Source organism: Lasioglossum baleicum, chromosome 1, assembly GCF_051020765.1.
Source record: "Lasioglossum baleicum chromosome 1, iyLasBale1, whole genome shotgun sequence".
Lineage (NCBI taxonomy): Eukaryota > Metazoa > Arthropoda > Insecta > Hymenoptera > Halictidae > Lasioglossum > Lasioglossum baleicum.
In genome coordinates this window covers 16,005,914-16,028,294 of record NC_134929.1, presented here as the reverse complement: position 1 = coordinate 16,028,294, position 22,381 = coordinate 16,005,914, and the positions used below count along the sequence as shown (strand labels likewise).

General features: G+C 45.8%; 1 protein-coding gene across 14 annotated transcripts; it reads left to right on the top strand.

Moving 5' to 3' along the window:
* Positions 1–119: 119 nt before the first annotated feature.
* On the top strand, positions 120–22,287 carry Cno (adherens junction formation factor afadin). 14 transcript variants are annotated; one of them, XM_076424852.1, is made up of 28 exons: positions 120–307; positions 1,763–1,922; positions 5,387–5,498; positions 5,579–5,771; positions 5,881–6,165; positions 6,343–6,626; positions 6,712–6,811; positions 8,675–8,771; positions 8,877–9,171; positions 9,317–9,435; positions 9,885–10,172; positions 10,518–10,797; positions 10,878–11,534; positions 11,723–11,971; positions 12,053–12,193; positions 12,274–12,339; positions 12,571–12,644; positions 12,718–12,836; positions 13,179–15,266; positions 15,958–16,062; positions 16,376–16,517; positions 16,593–16,853; positions 16,938–18,167; positions 18,246–18,378; positions 18,741–19,563; positions 19,642–19,919; positions 19,983–20,095; positions 20,201–22,287. In XM_076424852.1, exons 3-28 carry the CDS (start codon positions 5,388–5,390, stop codon positions 20,493–20,495), a joined length of 8,826 nt encoding a protein of 2,941 aa, XP_076280967.1. In that variant the 5' UTR covers positions 120–307; positions 1,763–1,922; position 5,387; the 3' UTR covers positions 20,496–22,287. The 14 variants fall into 14 exon arrangements, with proteins under 14 accessions (XP_076280967.1, XP_076280959.1, XP_076280952.1 ...); XM_076424844.1 differs by lacking the exons at positions 120–307; positions 1,763–1,922 and adding an exon at positions 1,971–4,343 and having other exon boundaries at positions 13,182–15,266; XM_076424837.1 differs by lacking the exons at positions 120–307; positions 1,763–1,922 and adding an exon at positions 1,971–4,343.
* The last annotated feature ends 94 nt before the right edge of the window (positions 22,288–22,381 follow it).

The following is a 22,381-nucleotide window of genomic DNA, read 5'->3' as shown; positions in this document are numbered from 1 at the left end:
AAATAACAAACGCACTTGTTAGTTTCATTTCAGTTCATTCACTTCAATTGCGAGAGTGTAGCTCGCCCTATTTCTTTTTATATTATTCAATACAAGCTCAGAACTTTTTCTTATAGTTACACGATACCTGAAAATACAGTATAAACCTATCAATTATCAATCGATTACAACTGATTACAACGCGACATTGTTACCGAAGTTTGAAGAATTTTCTCTTGTATCCTGAACGAGATGACGAAGCGACACCTGTCGGAATTATCGGGACTCGCGTTACCTGTGGCGTTTTCCCATTCGAATACATTGCTAGGTATGTAAATATGTATTGCATTTTAGTCTGTAACTTTGTATTGCACAAATACGCTTACTTTCCTAAGCAATGCTACTATTTTAAACGCGACTGCTGCAGCAGATTGCGGATATTGAATTCCACATTCGAAATATGTTAGAATTTTTGTTGGCGCGAATGAACTAATTTTCACGGAAAAATGAATGTATCACTGCTGTAGACACAGGTGGCGATAAAATTATTAAAAGATAGAACAGAAAATGCGTACTATCGAGATGTACACGAAATGTCTATGAAAGAAAACGAATTTTTATTAAACAAGGAACGTTGTTTTGTTATTTCTGAGAGGGACGTTTCGCACATTCGTGTTTCATAACTTGGACAGTGGTTCTCTGTTGTTCTCTGTCATGTTTAGTGATTGTATGTAAGTACACACAAAGAAAAATCGCATTGCGCATACATTCATACATATAGTATATGAAAACGATCAAGACGTCGCTCGAAAACAGAATAAGATAGAAACGATTCCAGCTATTTGTTATAGCAAACGCCATCGGCATGTACTCCGTACTCTTACCGTTTGTATAAGAATACGCAGTGCCGATTTTAGCACCACTAGCACCCCGGGTAAGATTATCATGGCGCCCAAGGGCACGAAAATGAATTTAGCAGCTTTCTGCTTAACGAATCTAAACGGATATAAATATAAATGAATGAACGCAAGAATTCTTAGAACCAACTTCACCCAGAGCTAACGACGTAGACACAGAAACATTTGTAACTCCTTTTTTGTTTTGAAGTTTTTTATTTTTTCATTTTCACTTTCAAATCTTTTTAGCATTTTCATTTCTTGTATTTTTTCTATTTTCGAACTAGGTTGTAAAAAGTCTTCATATGTTGATAAACATACAGTATATTTATACTCATAAGTGTATTGAATTCGAACCATTGTTTTCAGCAATGATATTTAAAATTGAAATTGAAAATAAAGACAAAATACAATATTTTATTTTTAAAGTTGTACGCATACTTTCAAATAAATAGAGTTATTTACTGTTTACTATTTTACAAAGTTTAAAACGCGGCGGGAGAGCCGCGGGAGGGGGAACACTAGGCAGGGGCGTCTCTACTGGTCTCTACAGGTCTGATGCCCCGGGCGATCGCCCGACCGCGCCCTACCGTACGCCGTTACTGAGAATACGTGTGTATGCGCGTCTATCGATGTAGACGCGCGTGCGCGCACGAGAGGCTCCGTATTCGCGGATTCGCCTGACCGTACGCACGCTTGCGATTGTACGCTTGTGCGCTTGCGCACTCGCTGCGTACTCCATGCAGCATACAGCATACAGCCGTTAGTTCACGATACTTGGACATTTACGCTCGGATCATGGTGATTGAAATCGTGTTGTCGGTTTGAACGGTGGTGGCTTAGGCATGCTTGTGCGAATAGTAAGTGGTTGGTGATGTCAATTCCAGGATGCAGTGTGTTTTGCGAATGGAATGCATAAGACGCGCGTCGTCGAAACAGCTTTTCCCGATGTCAAACGTGTCGCGGCCACGAAGAGTGAAATAGTTGTTCGTCGAACAAGGTGGCCCGTGTTCCCGAAAGAAAAAGAAGCAAGCCATTTCGGCAGAGGTTCGTATGCGTAGATCGACCAACTAACAATAGATCAGATTCCCTTTGTACATAATATGAAAAGGTTTCACCAACGAGCTTGGAAAGGTAGGTGGAACAAATGATTTTGATGGTTCGTTGTGTTGTGATTGTTGACGCGACAGCGTACGGTACGTATAGTAATAAAGCGTATCGTTGCTCTCTCATCTGTAGCAGGTACACTTTAACTATACGCAATGGGATGAGTACATAATTCCGTATACAGCGCGAATCTGTACAGATGCAATAACGTTGTACATTTTACAAATTTGTCCGATACCTTCAGATCGGTTGACGCATTGATGCGTCGAGTGAAAGTTGTAACCAAACGGAAAAGATTGTAATTCGTATCCGGTCGATCGAGGGTAGGCGATTCGTAATCAAGTTTCAAAATCTATAGGAATCATTGTACAGTCCCGTTTTTGTTTCTTTTTGATTATACGTTTCGCTAATATAAGTGGCACGGTGTACCATCGTATACAGTAGCTTAGAATAATTTTATGTTGTACAATAGTATAAGAATGGAATTGGTAACAGAAGGATATGAAAATAAATGACCCAAGGGGAGAAAATATCGACGCGCGTCACCATAGTACCGTCGGAAGGTTTCTATGGGTTTTATCAATTTTTCGTAAGCCCATTCTCGCGATACTGCCCGAAGAAAGAGTTCTTTTCAAGAGCGTTTCAAAAGATTACTGAATAATGGATCTCGAGCTCTAGACGTTGGCCGTGAGCGTTCTTAGACTTTCGCTCTGATGTCGCGACTCGTTTCTCGGACATAACTCACGGAATCCGCATCTGTGTAATGTAATACGCCCTGTTCTTGTCGGTACGTAAAACTTTTTCGAGAGAACTGTAGTCGATGCAAGACGATGAACGTTCTAGTACTTTTACTAGTCTTTACTAGCCCTGTACGTACTAGCTCGCTAGCGAGAACGTTGGGCGAGCTTGAGCGAATGAAACAAGCAGGAAACGGTTACTTAAGAGCAATAAACAGACCACCTCATTCTCGCATCTATCCTCGGACACGTACCTTTGACATCCCCGACGCGACGATATAATTTTGTTGCACGGATCAACAAAATTATGACGTACGCCGACCATTTTACGGGAAAATCTTTTCGTCGTTCGATCGCATATCGTGAATACCTTGCTCGGTGTCTAACGACGTATAATACCTAACGAAGTTACCAACGAGAAGCCGTACCATGAAAATTAGATTCGTTTCGTTGGTCTCTCGATGCGCGTTGGCGACTATCGACACTTTATAACTTGCTGTCGACAGAGAAATAGAAAACGATTTAATTTAATGATCGTTGTGCACGTGCAAATCGGTAAAAAAAAATGTGAGAAAGGAGGCGATTCGAAAGTGAGCGAGTCGAGAAACGAAAACAGAAGAAGATAAAGGAAAGAAGAATGAAAGAAAATTGCATAGCAATCAGGATCGGTAGATCGTGAAAGAAACGGAGAGGGTGAGAGAGGAGGGGGGTTGAAGGTAAGGGTATGGGTATGAGGATAAGGGTAAGAGCAAGGGTAGGGTTTGGAGTAGGGAGAGAAACAGTGGGGATGAGGATGTACAATAGATGAGTATGAATGTAGGGATGGGAATGTAGATACGGGTAGGAGAAGAAACATCCGTGGTGGGAGTGAAGGTGGTGGGGATAGGTAGAACGACGAGCGCGTTCTCTCCTCTCTCCCACTTTTGAGGCCCAAGCATTTCCGAGTCCGTTCGCGTCGGCCAGTTGGTTGGTAATTACACGACGAGAAATACGTTCGAGTATTATGCGTAGTAGAACTCGATCGTCTCGGAACAGTCTTTGGGTGTGGCGTTTGTTTTTCGAGTGATCGCGATCGTACAGTGGTCGCGTGATTGTGCACCGTCGACGAGTATGTGATAATCAAAGGGCGAGGAAAGTGATAAAGGATGGCCAGAGAAGTGAGAGAGGAAGGGGTAGAAGATCGTGACAGGATCGCGAGTCGAAGCGAGTCCGAAAAGTTGACGCAGTTTCCGGTAACGGTTCGCGTAACGCCAAACACGTTGAACGGCCACGCTCTTTTTCGGAAGGTGAAATAATGCTGTGTACCGAACGAGTTTCAACGAATATTTGTTCACGTTGGATCTGTGGGAAGGTCGGTCGGTAGTGGACTTCGTAAAAATCGACAGGTATCATAGCCGACGACTTTCGCGAGTGTAACGAGAAGATTTACCGCGCAATCGCGGTCGGTTGTTTTATCCGTATCAGCCAGACATTTCTGGGCGCCTCGAACACTCTCGCTCGTTTTTCTCGTGTAATTTCGCGTGCGAACGTGGAAGGATTAAACGGAGTCGGTATATACACGTGTTATTGGTGTTTCGTCTCGCATTTCGTTCGACCTCGCATGAAGAATGACAGTCTCGGAAGAGTGAGTATTCGATGACGCATCCACCTGTTTTCCATGTTTCTGTCTCTTTCCTCTCTCATTCGCTTTCTTCGTCCATTTTTCCATTCATTGCGTCTCGTTCAACTTCGAAATCGTATTTAACCGTCGAACCGGGAAGATTAATTGGAAATTATCGAATACTAAAACGCGTGTATTTTTGGTTTTCGAAATAAACGTCGGGGTGTGTACGCCGTCGTTTTCAATACGTATAGTCGATAATCGCATGTATGCTACAGGTTTGGGTTCGCTTGGCCTGCGTTTTGGTTAGATTTGGGTTGCGAGGATTAGAAAAAATTCGTTTGCAATTGAAATAATATGTTCGAAAATTAAAATATTTTACAAGAAACGTAAGATCTGCGAAAAGTTTTCGCCAGCAATAAGATAAGATATAGGACGATAAGGACGAGGATAAAGATAAAGATACAGATAAAAATCAAGGCAGGGCAAATGAAAATAAAAATGAAAAGCGAGTCGGTCGAGGTTCTGGAGAGGTGCTTCTCCCGGAGTTATTGTGTATCGCGTGGAGGGTACTCGAGCGTGTTCGAGTTACTCGAGCGCTCTTTTAAGGTTTCAAGACCGAACGTAGTCGTATATAGTATGTAGAAGCAGATAAGAATGTATGGTATGCGGTATGCGACGACTCACTCGTGGACGCGTTCCACTCTGTGTTGGCCCGATTCGATACGGTTTGAGTCGACTCGACTCGACTCGGTTCGGTTCGACGCGACCCGACGAGTAGATCCGAGAAATCTCGAGTCGAGACGATCGCAACCGATTCGTACCGATCTCCTTTTCCTCCCTTTTGTCGGACACGAGTCCACCTTGGTTTCTGTTTGATTCGCGGTACCGATTACAAATAATCGAACGTTCGAAAACTGGTTTCCCAGTCGAACAGTTCGACCGACGTACAAGCGAGCGAAACCATTCGACAGCCGATTAGCGGAATGGCGCGAAATTTTGAAGTAAATAGCAAATTGACTGTTCTATGTACGTTGATACGAGTATTGTTCTATGTTTTGCATCAGGATGGACACGGACGCGACAAGTAAAAAAGCCGAGCGGGAGGCACTGCGCGGTGTAATTCAACAATGGAACGCCAACCGTTTGGATTTGTTCGAGCTTTCGGAGCCAAACGAGGTGAGACGACAGATTATATTTACGTTGATTGGGCGAGAAGATGTACGATGACTTTTCTTTACATTGATGGAATTTTTCAGGACTTGGAATTCCACGGGGTGATGAGGTTTTACTTCCAAGATAGCGGCCAGAAGGTTGCGACAAAGTGTATCCGAGTAGCCTCGGATGCAACGAGTCAAGCTGTGATCGAAACGCTTATCGAGAAATTCCGTCCGGACATGCGAATGCTTTCTGTGCCAGAGTATGCTCTTTACGAGATTCACGAAAACGGCGGTAAGTGTGTAAGCGTGTCTTCTCTTTCTGTATATATGTGTACCACGGTAATATGATATACAGATGTAATGCATCGGTCGAAGTTAAAACGGTTTCAATCTGTTCGCAGAGGAACGCAAACTCGGCCTCGACGAGAAACCATTGCTGGTGCAACTGAACTGGCACATTGACGATCGCGAAGGCCGGTTTCTTCTGAGAAGAATCGACGATAAGACCAATGCGCAGGGTGTTGCATTTTCTTCCGCAGACGGATCCAGCTTTCGTAGGAAGTTGAGTAAACGCGACAAGAAACAGATGAAGAAGCAAGAGAAGCTCAGTCGGCTCAAGAGCGCCGAGCAAGACGAAAACGCGGCTCCCACCGACCAGAATGGAGTAGCAGAGAAACTTTACACGGGTAAGAGGTGGATTGATGGAACGGGAATGGGAACGATACGTCGGGCGAAATGTACACCGGCCGATAACTTTCTGTTTGATTTGCGAGAAGGGTCTCCAGATCGGTCGAAAAATTTCTGTGACGAAGTGTGCCGTCCGAAACAATGGAAAAGTAAAGGAATGTCGATTGTGATTGCAGAGTTGCCGGAAACCAGTTTCACGAGGAGCATTTCGAATCCGGAAGCTGTGATGCGTAGGCGGCGTCAACAAAAACTGGAAAGGAAATTGCAACAATTTCGCAGCAAAGACGGTGGCCCCGACACCGGCGGAACCTTGAAGATTTACGGGGAGGCACTGTGCAAAGACGTTCCGTACAAAACATTGCTTTTGAGCGTGCGAGACTCCGCGGTACAGGTTGTTCGCGAGATGTTATCCAAATACGGATTGGAGAAGGTCGATTCGCAGCAGTACTGTCTCGTGCAGGTTAGCCGTCTTTTTTCTCTTTCCCAAGTATCTACGTTCGATCATCGGTTCGTTTAACTAGTTATGGTATACCAACGTTGCATAGGTAAACAGCGAAAGCAGTAATGGCGGTACGCAACAAGAGTACATTTTGGACGACGACGAATGCCCGTTGGCCATTTTAATGAATCATCCTTCGACGCGCGGTGAGTGTTCCTCTACTATTCGAAAAGCGCGGTGAGGCTGTTTGAAGGTGCACGAATTCTTCATCGTTTCACCTTCAATGGTTTTTCCTCTTAATCGGTAATCGATGTTCGATATTCCATATTCAACATTGAAATGGTTAATCGAATCAAATAGAATCGAACGATTAGTCGGGAGCATGGTTTGGTTTGTTTCGCGCGTACGGTCTTGCGTACGGACTAGTGCTCGGTCGATGGGCGAAAGCGCTTGCGTTTTGACCCTTCCTCGTTTGCCCGTTTGCTCGTGCGAACCAACGATCAGAGCGGCCACACACTCCGTCCGCGTTGCTCGAATTCGAGTCCGCTCAGCCGCTCTGCACAACTACATACACGTCCGATATCTAGCATCTAGGCGCGACAGTCGATCATACTATCGTATCAGGAAGAATTGTGACGCTAAGGCCAAAGTCAAAGCGAACGCGAACAGACACGTATCGTTTCGTGCTCGACTGTTTTCGTATCGGCGGGCAGTTTTGATTTCGGTTTGTGCACCGCAGTTACGATGCGACGAAATTGGTTTGGTTGTGCGCGATATCGTGCGATATCTGTCGCCTCGAAAAGATATCGCTGCGAGCAGAGTTTGCCAAATGGTACGCGGTAAAACCGCGTTATATTACGAATCGCTAGGAGCGATGCACTTCGACATGGGCTGATTCGTAAAAGTGGACGTAAGTTGGGATGCAAGCTGCCCGGATGCATAAAAGCGAATTATTCCTTTTCCGAGTTACTCCGGTAGTCATTGCGTAGCCTACCCGACGCCAACGTCAATGCCAACGACAACGACAACGCCTGAGCTAGAGCCCAACGAAACGAAGCAACCGGATCGCTGGCATTCCGGGCAGCGAGGACCGAAATGTTAAATATTTATAAATATACATAAAAGCGATGCCGTTCCGTGCAATGCCATTTTTTCCTCCGATTCGATTCAACTATACCCAGAAGTTCCAAAGGTTCGTTAAGAACGGATGATAAGAAAATACGAAAGGAATACGTCGCTTTTCTTCATAACTCGCCGAGTACTTCTCACACGGAGAACAGACTGAAACTTAGGGGACCAACGCTTTATCCTTATCGGAGTTTCCCGTTTTTCGTGAAAGGGACCACGAGGCATATTCAGGGACCACAACAGTAGTATCGGTGTTTTCTAGGCAACATGATGGATTGGGGAATCAGACGTAAGACGTGTTATTTTGTTCGATGTTTATGCAATCCAATCCAACTCTTACCTTTGACGACAAAGCAGGTTCGGAATAATTTATATACGCGATTGCGAGTATAAACGCAAAGGTGTCGCCGTCGTAGAAGCTAATCGATTCGATACGTTTCGCCGCGTACGTTGAATGTGATCAGTCTAACGATACCCGATTCGAACAACTTATCGCATTCGTGTTCGTATTTCGTGTTCGACCATCGATCGACGACTGCATTCAATTTTGTCTGTTTCCGGTTTGAATCCGCGTGTTTCGGCGTTTTCGTACCGGGACATGCCGTAGTCACAACTATACATCTATCGATCGAGGTACATGGTAGAAACGAAAAAATTCTCCCGTATCGACGCGTACGAACAATGTAGGTCAGTAATCGGGAACGGACCACGCGACACTCGACACGCTACGTACGAAACAAGACAGACAACAGACGACACGCTGAACTGCTATAGATAAGCGAGCCGCAAAAACCAGAGAAATAAGAGGACGATAGAACAAAGTCGTCATCGATGGTTTACAATTAGTCGACGAACTGTTTTTGAAAAGTTGCGTGTAGAATTCGTGCGATTTAACTCAATCGTATATCACGTGTACAAGCGGCTTTGATTTTTATTTTTAGGTTCGATCATGTTTCACGTTCGGAGAAGACCCGCGGATTACGTGCCTCGGAAACGGAAGAAAAAACCTAATGGGAAATGGAACGAAATCGATTACAGGTTAGCGAAGAAAAGGAGAGGTGTACAGCGAATAGGCGAAAAGGAGGATGGAACGAGTAGTCGAGACAGTGAGTGTGTATAGTTTGTGGAATTCGGTGTTCGTAGGTACGAAGACGAAAGATTGCCGTTCTTGTTGGAACTGAATCCGGATGGCAGCGACGTTCCGCACGGGACAGGAACTCGACATCGGTTACAGCCTAACGTGACGGAGGTGGGTTCGGAAAGACCGGTAGGTCCGCAAGCGGTTCAAGCACAAACCCTCACTTTGACCGGACCCACTGTTATGCCGAGGCATTGCGTGATCGCTTTTACCGAAAACATCGTTACTTTGACGCCTTGTTCCAGAGACGCTCACACTTATGTGAACAATCAGAGGATACAGCAGACGACGATACTTCAGGTAATCGAATCTTAGTTTATTTTCGAGCGTGTCGCGTCGTATCGCCTCGTATCGCGCCTTATCGCGTGTCATACACGCGCCTTATCGCATCATATCGCAATGCAGTGCATCTCGCGCCCATTCAACTGTTTCTTTTCCTTCGTAGAACGGCGCGATCGTTAAATTTGGCAGATTGCATACTTTCCGGTTCATCGATCCAGCTCCCGAGGAACGAATGAGGCAACGCCATGATTCCGGACGGCAGATCGAATATGGTTACGAACGGTAAGCGCACCCGTTTGCCTGGAAACTAGAATAGGTATATAAGTACACTCGTGTTTCGCTTGTTCGTGGTCCGTTTTTTCGCTCCAAGTCGAATGTCCTAGAATCAAACGGTATCGTGTATAAGCTGAGTGAACCGACGCGGGGTTTCAAGGTTATAGCGGTTGAAGGTAAAGCGAAAGAAGGGAAAGTCTCTACTCTAGGCAGGAATCAGGAGTCAGGAGTTGGAAGTCGGGGGCGAGGTTCGAAATACAAAGGTGAGAGTAGCGAAGTTGTTCAACGAACAAACTAGTTTCGTGCAGGAGCCCACACGCGCTCAAATATATTCGTGTCGTTCGAAAGCTTTGCGTATCACGTTCACGAGCTTTTTCTGCATTTTTACTTCGTTTGTTTTCCTTTCCTTTTTGTTTCGCTTGTTTTTTTCTTGCACGCGACTTGCTTCTGTACCGTAGACGATCCCCAGACTTGACCATCCAAGAGACGAACGCGGAAAGATACGGGTCGGTGTCTGGCACTCCTAACGGCGGGCAGACACAAGCGCAAGGCCAACCGAGTCAAGATCAATCTTCGTCGCATTCGTGTAGTCGGAACAAGTCGACGCCCATTTCGGCCACTGCTGCTGTCTGTCTTCCCCGAAGTCCGAATCCTGCTCCGGAATCGACGCACAATTACGAAACTACGTTCGATCTTGACGGAAACGTCGAGACCGCCAGTCTCACTAGCAGCAGGGACGGTAACAGGTAACGCAGTGGTGGTTCCATCTCTCGGGGTCGACGAAAAGCGGTGTCGTCGTCTTCGTCATCGGCGGCTTTCTCGTTTGGTCCGTTTGCCGCGTCTGTCCGTTATTATTGATATCGTTCGCGATCATGCGAATATACGAGTGTAGTAGTGTAATAGAGACGTACATGTTGTAGATTGTAGATTGTAGTTGTAGATCGTAGATTGTAGATTACAGGGGATATATAGGAAGGACAGCAATGATGGGATGTTAGCGCTAGGTCGAGTATAGGGAAACGCGATCGAACGTTGCAAAATAAGGTGAAACGAAAGATTGCCGATACTACAATATTTGATATATTTGACAGACAATTGCAAAACGAGCGGCAACCGCGTGGAACAGACCCGATCCTACCAGCGGTTTTGGAGTTTCTCGAGGAAACGGAGGAAACGTTCTTCCATGCGGTGATTACGGACGTGGAACCGTCGGCGCCTCAGTTCAAACTGGCTCCAACGTATACGCTTTACCTGGCTGCGAGGTATCGCGCGAGCACGCATTATAGACCGGAGTTGCAGCCGACGGAGAGAGCGCACAGGCTAACGGTGATGCTGGGGAATGTGGCCGGTACGATACATCGAGTAATCCAGGTAACGATATAATATATAATATACAACATATAATATATAAGTATGTACTGATATAAGATTGAAATGATGTGTGTCGACAGGAACGGTACATGGACGCATCATCGTTGGCCCTGTGGCTAGCAAACGGCTCGGAATTGTTGCATATGCTGAAAAACGATCGTCACGTCGGAGCGTTTTCAACGAGGGCCCAAGACATTTTGACGGAAGCGGTTCACGAAGCATTCGCGTCGTTGGTGCGATGTATCTCTCTCGAGCTTGCCCCGGCTATGTCGCAGTTTATGGCCGACGCCGACGAACCCGCCAAAGAAGCCGGAGTTTTGCAGATATTTTCAAGCACGATGGCCCTGTTGAGGCGGTGCAGAGTGAACGCCGCCCTTACCATCCAATTGTTCAGTCATCTGTTTCACACGATCAACGCAACGGCGTTCAACGCTCTGGTTTCGAACGCAAACCTGTGCGTAAGATGGTTCGGTCGCCGACTCAAAGCGAGATTGAACGCTCTCGAGACTTGGGCCGAGAGGCAGGGCCTCGAGCTTGCGAGTCAGTGTCACTTGGCGACGATCATGCAAGCGACTCATCTTCTCCAAGCGCCGAAATATAACGCGGAGGAGCTCGCTACCTTGAGCTCGACCTGCTTTAAGCTAAATTCTCTTCAAGTCAGGGCGTTGTTGCAAAAATATCAGCCAGCCGCGGACGAGCCGAGGCTTCCGGCAGAGTTGATCGAAAACGTAGTCAGAGTAAGTCGATTGTATGTGCGGTCGTCTCGATCGCGCGCCAGCGTCTCGTTCTCTTCGTTTTCCTTATCTCTCGTCGCATTTCCTCGTTTAATTTGTAGCGATTGGCCCGCGATCGATTGCGTTGCATTGACCCGCGGTGCGTCTCGTCTCGACTAGTCTCGTCCCGTTACGCCAAGCTTGAATTTCAGGTGACCGAAGGCGTAGCCGATACGCTCGCGCGAGCTGATGGCAGAGAGATCAGGTTAGAGGAGGAACCTACGCTGGGCTTGGCCCTTCTTCTTCCCGAGGATGGATACAGCTGCGAGGTGATTCGAGGTGTACCGCCGGGGCTTGCCGAGTTTTTGGCGCCATTGCAACGGGACGGTTTATGTCGGATGGCGGCTCAGCCTACCAGTAGCGGATATTGGACCATATACATGATAGATCACTACAACAACGTGAGTGGAGAAGTTTGATTGTTCAATTAGCAAAGCTTGTTCAAATATAGCTTTATCTAAACGAAATGATGTTGCGCTCAGTTTCGCAGTCCGAGCGCGATGAGCAACCGATCGGGCGGCTATGCCTGCAACACGGGCTCCGCTTCTGTTCAACCGGAGATTCACGTTATCAAGTTGCACAAATCCACCAACGGTATGGGCTTGAGCATCGTCGCGGCAAAGGTACCCTATTTTAAAATACGATACCATAATAATGCCTATAGCTTTTTTCACTACACTACCGTATTTTACATATTTTATAGGGTGCCGGTCAAGACAGGCTCGGAATATACATAAAGAGCGTTGTTGCAGGCGGCGCGGCCGACGCTGTGAGTTCCAAATTCCTTATATTAAGAAAAGACGTCTCGTGGAGTTGGAGAAACCAAATTGTTTGTTCGTGGTAGTCATCGATTACTTGTTTCGATGGTGACGTAAATGCGGTTTGGCATTTATTTGCCTTTTCACGACCACGACTACTTTTCTCCAATTCCGGAAAATCTCACGTTACTTTTCTCAACTAATTCTCTTTTCTTTCCGATGGTTCCCCGATGTTTGCACAGGACGGTAGGTTAACAGCTGGTGATCAGTTGCTGAAGGTTGACGGCCAGAGCTTGGTCGGAATCACTCAAGAAAAGTGAGTAGACTTTGTTCCGAATGACTAGCAAAACCTTTTGATCGCAATTATCAGCTATCTATCTTCCTCTCAGAGCTGCTGAATACTTGGTGCGCACCGGTCCGATAGTAACCCTCGAAGTTGCCAAGCAAGGTGCCATATACCATGGACTGGCTACTCTATTATCACAACCCTCACCCGTTATGACTAGAGGTACGAATCCGCCTATTTCGATCGTTTATTTCATCTCTCCATCTCTCTTTGTCTCTATTTCTTAGTGTTCCATTCACCTTCTTATCTCGCGCCCTTCTCCATGCTTTTCTGATCGGTCAAAGGTTTCTCGCGGCAATATCTTCCTGCGATCATTTGCAATTCCTACAACTACGGACTTGCTCAAACTACCTCGTTTTGCTTTCTCCGGTCGTCCTCGTTTTGCATCAGCTGTCTCGGTCTGGCTCGCGGGAACTTGAGAACTCGAACATCCGAGAACTCAAAAACACGAGAGTTACAGATACGATCGCTTCACTAACGCTTTACTAACTGATTGTTCTCAAGCAGTGCACAAGATGCGACCCAAGTCAGAACACTTGGAATCATCGGAGGTTCAGGAAGCAACCGGGCAGCAGTCGACGTCGCATTCGATGGGTAATTTGTTGAGCGTACCAAGACACCCTGTCGATTCGGGGACACGTTCAATCGACGAAATGTCAAGACCAGGTGCGATTCTCTCTCCGCGTTTCGAGGTGGAAGTAGGCGAGTTCGATTCGTGTTCGCGTGTTCCTCCGTACAGCGATATCTCGGCTCGGATAGTCGACGCGGTATCGATCAAATGTCCGTTACCGGGAGAAAGAATTGATTTGGTTGGTACGGTTCCGCGGCCAATTCAAATCGCCGATGCGACTCCGCCTTGGCTGATGAGAGCTGGCCCTGTCCTACGGTCGGATAATTCGCGCGGTTTGATCGATTTAAACGTGTCAAACGTTCCTCATGGTGGACGTGTACACTCTGATAATCGCGTTCCGACCTCTGCAGACGCAAGTTTGTCGATTCGAGATTCGAATACTTTATCGGTTGGTGAAAGGACGCTCAGCGAAACTTTTTCTCTCGATTCTATACCGTACATTGATCAAACGGTCGAACCTTTATCCGATGAACCGCCCGAATTGGATCAATTGGATCGACTCGTCCAACTTGACGAATTGGATGAATTGGACGAATTTGACGAACTAGATGAACACCCACAGGATGTCGGTTACGAAACCAGCTGTAGTCTGAGGGTTGATGGTGGTGGTGGTGGCGGTGGTGGTGGTAGTAGTGGTGATAGAGATGGCGTCGACGGTAACGACGATAATAGTATTTTGCGAGTCTGTTCCGTCGAATCATTGAGTCGAGCTCAGTTCACCTTTGAAGATTATATCGAAACTAACGACGCGACCGAAACAACTTGTCAAAGAACGAACGAACAACACCGTGAACTAGAGAACGAGGGTAAGGAAGAGGATCCACTAAAGGGTACGAACAAGACGGAATCGAGGGAATGTGGAACAGAGACGGAGATGGAAAGTTCTTCGGTTCCCAAGATGTTTACAACCATCCCAGAATTGAATCTCGATTTATCTGGCTTGGACAGCGACAACTCGAGCGATGTGTCGAACTACGACAAGCGTTGGCAATCACCGGAGGAAGTACGTCTTGGATATGGCAGGGTCGCAGCTTTGGCTAGACATTTTTCGAAGCTCGGTAACGCTGAATTGGCCGAGACTGCGGTCAGCGGAAGGTTGACCGGGGCACGTAGAAAATTCGCTTCCGAACCCAATTTTGTTTCGCCCGAAGTCTATGAAATACGTTCGAAACACCGATTCCCCGTGGTCGACAAAGAATATTTGTCCGAGCTGAATTTGAGACGAGGAACGGACGAGTGTGTAGCGAGTGACGAGGCGAATTGCAGTTTGCATTACCGTTCGCGGGTCTCGCCCGCCGCTGGGAAACGGTTTGCGAGTGCGCACGAGCTTTCAGCGACACACGCAGAAGCGATAAATCTCCCTCTTCGACGAAATCAGAGACAAGCCGATAAAAGAGATAAGTTGTCGTTGTCCGAACAACGACAAATAATAGAGCAACTCGAGAGAATGTCTAATCTCGACGACGCGACTGGCTTGCTGAGTCCGTCAGATGGAAATGAATTCTCATTTTCGACCGATAGAATCGACGAGCGTCGTCTCGTTCGAAAGGACGCTGTGAAAATCAACTCGGCCGAGTCTCGATTGTCCAAGCGATTATCCAGGTCCTGTCCAACTTTGGAGAAATCGATTCTCATAACAAAGAGAAGAAACAAATTGGAACAACGCTCGCGATCCAACAATGGCGACGACGACACCAAGGACAAAACTGAACAAAGCAAATGCTGGATCGATAAAACTCCGTTCTGTACTGCCGTTAAGTCCGGAACACGTATACCAGAAATAAAAAATGTTTGCTCGGCTGAATCCAACCAGCCTGAGAAAGAATCGAACAGCGACGACAACAAATGCGATGAGGCGTTGTTGGCGAACGACGAAACAGAGGCAAACGAGTCCATCGCGTATCGACGGACGTTTTGCAGTTCGCTAGGTCGATTTTCTGTGCAGGTCGATTCTCTTTTACGTAAGCAATCGACGCCCTACGTCCCCGTTTCTTTAAAGTCACATGCCTGACGAGATTGAAAGCGATCGTTGTACACGGCACGCTTATTGATATTCACTTAGAAAAATTTGAGAAGCTCGCCAACGCTGGTGAGCTTCTCCCGCCAACCCACCAATTTTCAACACGCATGCCGGGATTTTTCCGTTGATCGGTTACAAACTATCTGCGTGGCGCTCAATTTATTTTTGCCTCGCGCTCGTGATCGTGATTGTGAACAAAATTAGTACTTGTACTATTATAGAACGACATAGACGAGTGCTCGAACGCAAAATATTAGACCGAGCTGTTATCTCTTAGATATCGTCGCATGCATACATTTTTAATAATCATTTTATATTGTTATTTCCTCGAGGATATACGCTTCCAAGTTTCGAGACTGATTGAACAAATTGAACATATTTGACGGATCGACTATTGCTTGTTGTACGTCTATGTTTATAGCGTGTTACATTTCGTCTTTGCTTTCGCTTTCGCTTTCATTTTACCTTTTCTTTTCTTTTCCATTTTCGTACACTCGGTTAGGCGCACGAGTGAACGTAGTTTGCGTCCATGTGCATGCGCGTTCGCGATTGTTCCCGACGTTTTACTCTTTGTACGTACTAGCTCGATAAACCATCGAAAAACGTGTTTTTGCATCTTGTGCTTACCGCAGGACCTCGTCGCATGAGTGAACGAGATTTGCCGTCACGGCTTGGACGCGACGCCGCTGCTCCTCAGCAGCAAATGCATACCAGCAAATCCGTGCCAGCGTTGCACAGTAAGTAATTTTCACGGCAATTTTACCTTGTTGAGACGCGCTTTTCTTCAGTTTCTTACAGTTTCTGTGTCTGTCCGTTTCTACGAGACCCGCTTTCGCTTTTCGCGTTTTTCGTTTCATCCGCATCTGCATTGATATTCGCATTCACGCTCGCACCGGCACCTCGCACTCGTATACATATTTCAAATGTGGTCGATAACAGTGCCTCGTTAATTGTACGATTCGTCGTTTTTCTACCGTGTAATAATACCTATTTCATGTACTACTTTGAATAATAAGAATCTCGTGAGTAATACCGATACACCGTTTGCAGACGTTGGCACCGAAGGGAAGCCACAACACGAGGTATTCAACCCAGGATACAGTAGAGCATCGTCCAGCAATAGCGTTACACCACCGGTTGCGCAACCTCCCTCGATGATGGCAATCAATGGTTCAACGTCGCTGCGTTCTCGGTAAATATTACTTTCAATATCCTCGTTGATGAATCATGTATCGGTATCTTGTACGTTGCTCGTTGTTCGAAATAGTTCGAGTCACAACTTGCACGATCCGATACGAATCGGAACGTTGCCGCCGAGCGGACTCGTGAGCAGACAACAATCGTCGCCAAATCTGAATCCCTGTCAAACCACCGGGAACAACGGCAGTTCGAATGCCATCGGAGTAGCAGCTCCTGCTACGCTTCAGAGCAACGAAGCCGAAAGATTCTATCAAAATTTGAGCGTCTATAGAAATCATGATCCTTCGACAAAGCAGCGATGCAGTCCATCGCAACTTTTGGATGAAAGGTAACTTGTAATGCGCTTAATAATCCTCTCTCGGCTCTCGCACTGTTGTACGATCTACTATTTTCTTTCCATTTTCATTTTCAGAAATGCTCTACAGCTGCAAAAGAGCTCGAGGGGTTCTCAGAGTTCTTTGAATCGTCCGAATAGTTTTGAGACGGGTCAGCCCAGAGACAGACCGATATCGGCTTACGCATCTCAAGCTCAGCAGCAAGCTTTTCTCGGTACGCAATCGCAGCAACAAGCCACAGGCCCACCGCCGAGATCGCAATCCTCTCGGGATATAATACGACAAGAAGCGAAACTCCAGGAAATGCAAGAGGAAGTGAGAAGACGAGAGTTACGCGGTGGTGTATCGGTGTCGTCCTCGGTATCGGCTTCGGCAACGGTACCGGTATCTGTATCGTCTCCGTCTTCGACATCGACATCTGCACCGACTCCTGTACCGGTTCCTGCATCTATCCCGGTGCCGCTACCTGTACCAGTACCAGTACCAGGCACGATCGCTCAGTATCGACCTGCCGCCTACAACGTTAAATCTACTGTAACCGCTCAAGCGACCAACATGACGACGAGACCGATGAAATCGATCGGTTCCTCGCCGAATTTAGGAATGAATCCGTCGGCTGGAATGCCCCCGGCAATTATGTCACCGACAACCGGGCATGCCACGAGACAAAACGCCGGTTCAATTTACGGTTACATGGACTCGCAATACGGACAGTACGTCGCTCAATACGGAAAGTCTCCGCCCGCGCATCAGCACCCGCATCAACATCAGTATCAGCATCAGCATCAGCTTCAGCATCAGCATCAACATCAGCACCAACATCAGTTTCAGCATCAACATCAGCATCAGCTTCAATCGCAGCATCAGCACCAACACCAACACCAGCATCAACATCAAAGCACGCAGCAAACGAATCTGGGTCACGTTCAGTATGGCACACCGCCGTTTCGAGGGAAAACTGATTCGATCCGCCTACAGTCGAACGGCGGAATGCCATCGTTCGACTATGGAAAAGATTCGTCGAATAATCAAGAAACTAGTAGAGCCTACGCGGACCAGAATCGACATTTTATGGTCGGATCACAGTATTATTTAAATGACAGCTCCGATCTACGAAACGATCAGTATTCCGGCGATAACGATATACATAGATCGCAGACCGTGCCGGAAGGAAACAATTCCGTCCAAACCAACGAGGTTATTCCGATACGACCCGCTCTTCCGGAAGAAGGTTTCGGAGAGAGCCCGCCACCGCCACCGCCAAACGCATCTACGCATCCACTTTACAACAAACAGTCGGATTCCAGGTACGATACGATGCTCTAAATCACTCGGGGAAGTTAGCGGCGTTTTAACCCCATCAATTTTTCACGTTTCTTCGACAGGTACACAGCAAGCATGCAAGACCCGCCTCGAGGAGGATACTATCCTGCCAACGGAACCGCGGGTACTATGTTACAACCGCGACAGTACCAGTACAGCGCCACTAATCCTTGGCAACGGGAAGAAAGAGAGAAGGTACGGTGTACCGGTGAAAACCGTTTTTATTCGATTGATTTAACCTCTTAACTTATTAATGGCAATGGTATTGTAACAATAGTGCCGTTTATTTCGTGGCAATAACGGCAATACTATATGTATAGTAATCGTAGCATTGATAAAAATGATAAAAGATAAAAGAAACTGTAAAGGTAATGATAATGGTAATGGTAGTGTTAATGGTGATGGTAGTGATAATGGTAATGGCAGAGCGATATTGGTAGAGACAGTAATTATAATTAATAATCGAGGAAGTAATGGGAATAACAATAAAATCGAGAAAACAGAAGTCTAGCTGATACATCGGGGGAAATGTTATCATTGTACTGTATATTGTTTAGGAACAAGCGCGGAGGAGAGAAGCTGCGAGGCAATGGCGAGACCAGCAAATAGCCGAGTTGAGCGCGTTACCTCACAGAACTTCCCAACAGGAAGAACAACTTCGAGCTCTTCAATTAGAAAGAGACTTCCAGAAAAGAGCCGAAGAAGCGGCTAATCAGCAAGACGATGACGAAGAAAGCAACGATGTGGATGCCGAGAGTATACAGAGGGTTCAGGGTTTGCTTCGCGCGGCCAACATTCAAGACCGAACCAATCTACAGGAACAGCAAAGTCCAAACTCTTCTAAGACGAACGTAACTGTTCAGTCCGTTCGCGGAAATCACGGGCTCCAATCCTTGGGAACACCGATTCATCCTACGACCGCTATTTCTCCGCATCCCGTCGTAGCGCAGCAACCTTCGCAAAGCGTTTCAGGCATTTCTTCGCAGGTATTGCTGCAAGAGAACTCGGGCTTGCAATATCCACAAAACCATCAACGCGAGCAGACCAATCAATCGCAAAATCATCTCGCACAGATGTCGATGTCTTCGTTGATCCACATGGCTGCTACTCACAAAACCAGTTCTCTCGCTGAAGACAGGGAAACGCAACGTAGACAGGACGAACTTAAACGAAAACAAATCGAGTTCGACGAAACTTTGAAAAAGAAGGAAGACGATGCTAAACAGCAACAGCAGCTTCAACAAATGCATCATCATCACCAGCAACAACAACAACAGCAACAGCAACACTCGCAGTCCCAACACAAGAACCAACAACAACCGTTGCATCCGAGTATATTGCGATTAGAGAATTTGGTTATCAATGGCCCGAACGTATCGTGTAAGTACATCTTGTTGCATAATCGGAAAAACGAAGAAATGCGGAACCATCTGGTTTATTCGTGTCCTTATTCTTTAGCTAACCAAAATGGAAACAACGAAGCACCTTTGCCACCGGAACGAGGATCCAGTTACGCGATAATGTCCCAACAAGGTACTCTAAGATCGAATAACGTGAATGCGACGTCTATGATCTCGTTGGCGACTCATGTGCAACAGCCAACGTCCATTAAAAGAGTATCGTTTCACGACTCGAACGCAAACATGGAAACATCGATGCAGCGAAACGTTTCGTCTGGAAACGTAATCGGTGCTGCTGCATCCACGACTATGGACATCATCGTAGAGGACCCAAATGTAAGATTCCCAATCTGCTATATTGTTGTGGTTTATCGGTTTAACATTTTTTTTCTTTTACAGAACTTTCTCAACGATGCAGAAAACTTATTGGCGTCTCCGAAGGCTTGCGAGGGATCCGGTGTCCCGCTTCCCGGCGGTACACCCGGTGTTATAGGCGCACAGGAAGTTTACAAGTAACATCACCATTTTTTCGTTGTGCTGCTTTCGCTTCTAATCCGAAGCACTTGCTCGGATTCTTCGCGACCGTGAGTTATTATCATTGATTCGGCTCTTTTCAGGGATCCGAGGCAAAGGCGATTGGCGGAGAAACAGAAACAACAGCAAAACTCCCAAGTTGGGCCTGTACCTGAAAAACTCAGTTTTAAGGAAAAGATGAAAATGTTTGCGATGGAGACTGGAGAAGATGGAACTCCACGGGACAAAGTAAAAATTTCACGTGCTCAACGCGAAATCGATAACATAGGAAGTTCTGCTACTATGAACAGCAACAACAATAGTAGCTGCAGCAATAGCAATGGTAACAATAACAATGGCAGCGGTAATCCTACTATCGTTAACAACAATAGAAATTAAAACGAAAAAACTTAACTCTATTAGTTCTGTTAGCTAACATGGAGAATCGAATTATCTAAGAGAACGGTGACTATGTTGTCGTAACGTGCAACGTTTTCGATGGTTTCCTATTTCGATCGTGTTGCTCGATACGTACCTAATTGTAACAAGTTCCGACCAATAATGCGAATGAGACTAAACAACGATAGAATTACTTAAATTAGGTATATTTGCACAGCCTTAATCGCCATTCGCCTATTTATCAGTGATCCATGCCAGGCACGCTCGATTCGTTGATATATATTTTTCCAATTAGATTCTCCTCCTCCCATCTCTCTTTTACCGCCATTCCTTTTCTACGTTTGGTTTAACATTTACGCTGACGTCACAAGGCCACAACCAACGAATAAAATTGTGCGTTAGATACCGGTCTGAAATTCCACGCTCAGAAGTTACACGTTTATTGTGTGTCGTGGCAGCATATTATGAAAAAGAGAGTCTATTTTACGAATGTACATAGATAGTATTAATTTAATTTTTAAAAGTTCTTGTTGTTCGCTATGTTGCTTCGTATTTATATTTGATACCGTATTTAGTAGGACACTACGAGTTTGTTGTCGTTATGCGTGCGTACGTTTTCGTTATCGAGGCATTGAAAGCTTTAACGCGCGATAGATCGTTCTTCAACGGACTCGTCGAACAACTCGTCGGCAGCTTTAAAGTAGCAAAAATTACGTGTAGTCCTGGTACATCGTTAGTTGGACCTTAAATCCATTCTCGTATCGTTTCGATTTGACTCGATGCTGTCGATGGTCGTGCGACATTCCATTCGATTCCATTCGACTCCATTCCATTCCGTGCCTTTCAATATGACCACTGACCAAACAGGCTAAATAATTTTTTTCCCCTCGAATATTACATACGCGATGAAACAAAATGTTCTACCGCAAAAACCGACCTCGGTATCGTTACTCGTTAAATTGTTTTTTGCAAATGGGACGAGTATTCAAAGGGTTTCCTTCCCGTACCCTTGACAAACGTAAAGTGTATGTAGAAAGCGAATAATTTTTCTTGTTGTGTATAGCAAGCGTACAATACATCTGCACTATATTTTTTGCTAATGCGTATGTCCACGTTTGGCTGAAGGAAAATCAATTTATCGACGAAACGTGTAATCTGTAACTGTAAATCCTGTTCGCAAGTATCATAGCAATTTATTCTATACATTATTGATAATGCGTCGAAAGATCATATATTTTTTGATTATTATAAGCGATATAGGATGAGAGAAAGAGAATAAGAAACACGAAAACGAGAAAACGATAACGTGTAATTCGAAAAACGAATGCGAGATGCGCTAGACGAAATTGAAGTTTTTCGCCAGACGTGAAGTACAGTAATGTCCGGGCATATGTCCACCGACCATGACTGACTTCAATAATTTGTTCTGTCGGTGTCGGTAAGAACGAGAAGTAGGCCGCGCGATAAAAAGACCAGAATAAGTTTGCTCGTGTCGAAGTGGATCTTGAACGAACGCTTCCAACAATTCGGGGGTGGGGAAGGGGTGACAAATCATGGCCGTATATCCGGACATTACTGTACTGGGTACGCGTATGGACCAATTTTAGCGAAATTTTGTTGAAAAATGGAAAATATAACTTGTTCGTTCGATTTAGGAGACAAGTAATGCTAGAGTAGCCAATAATGAGATAAGAAAGTCTGTGGAATATGTGACGAACGAATAAATTTCATTTGTCTAGTAACTTATAGCTGAGAATGTTGACGATCGTCGAAATATATTCGTGAAAGACCAGTACACCAGTTGAGAAACCTAAATCGGAATGATAATCAGGACTGGAACTAGCAACACAGAAGCGGAACGCACAGAAATTTCAGACGCGGTTAAT

What these genes read in the sequence shown, in the direction of transcription:
- Cno (XM_076424837.1), top strand. An exon ending in CAGGCGGCGCGGCCGACGCT is followed by an intron (nt 12,340 to 12,570) that starts GTGAGTTCCAAA and finishes ATGTTTGCACAG; the next exon opens with GACGGTAGGTTAACAGCTGG. An exon ending in AACAAACAGTCGGATTCCAG is followed by an intron (nt 18,168 to 18,245) that starts GTACGATACGAT and finishes TTTCTTCGACAG; the next exon opens with GTACACAGCAAGCATGCAAG.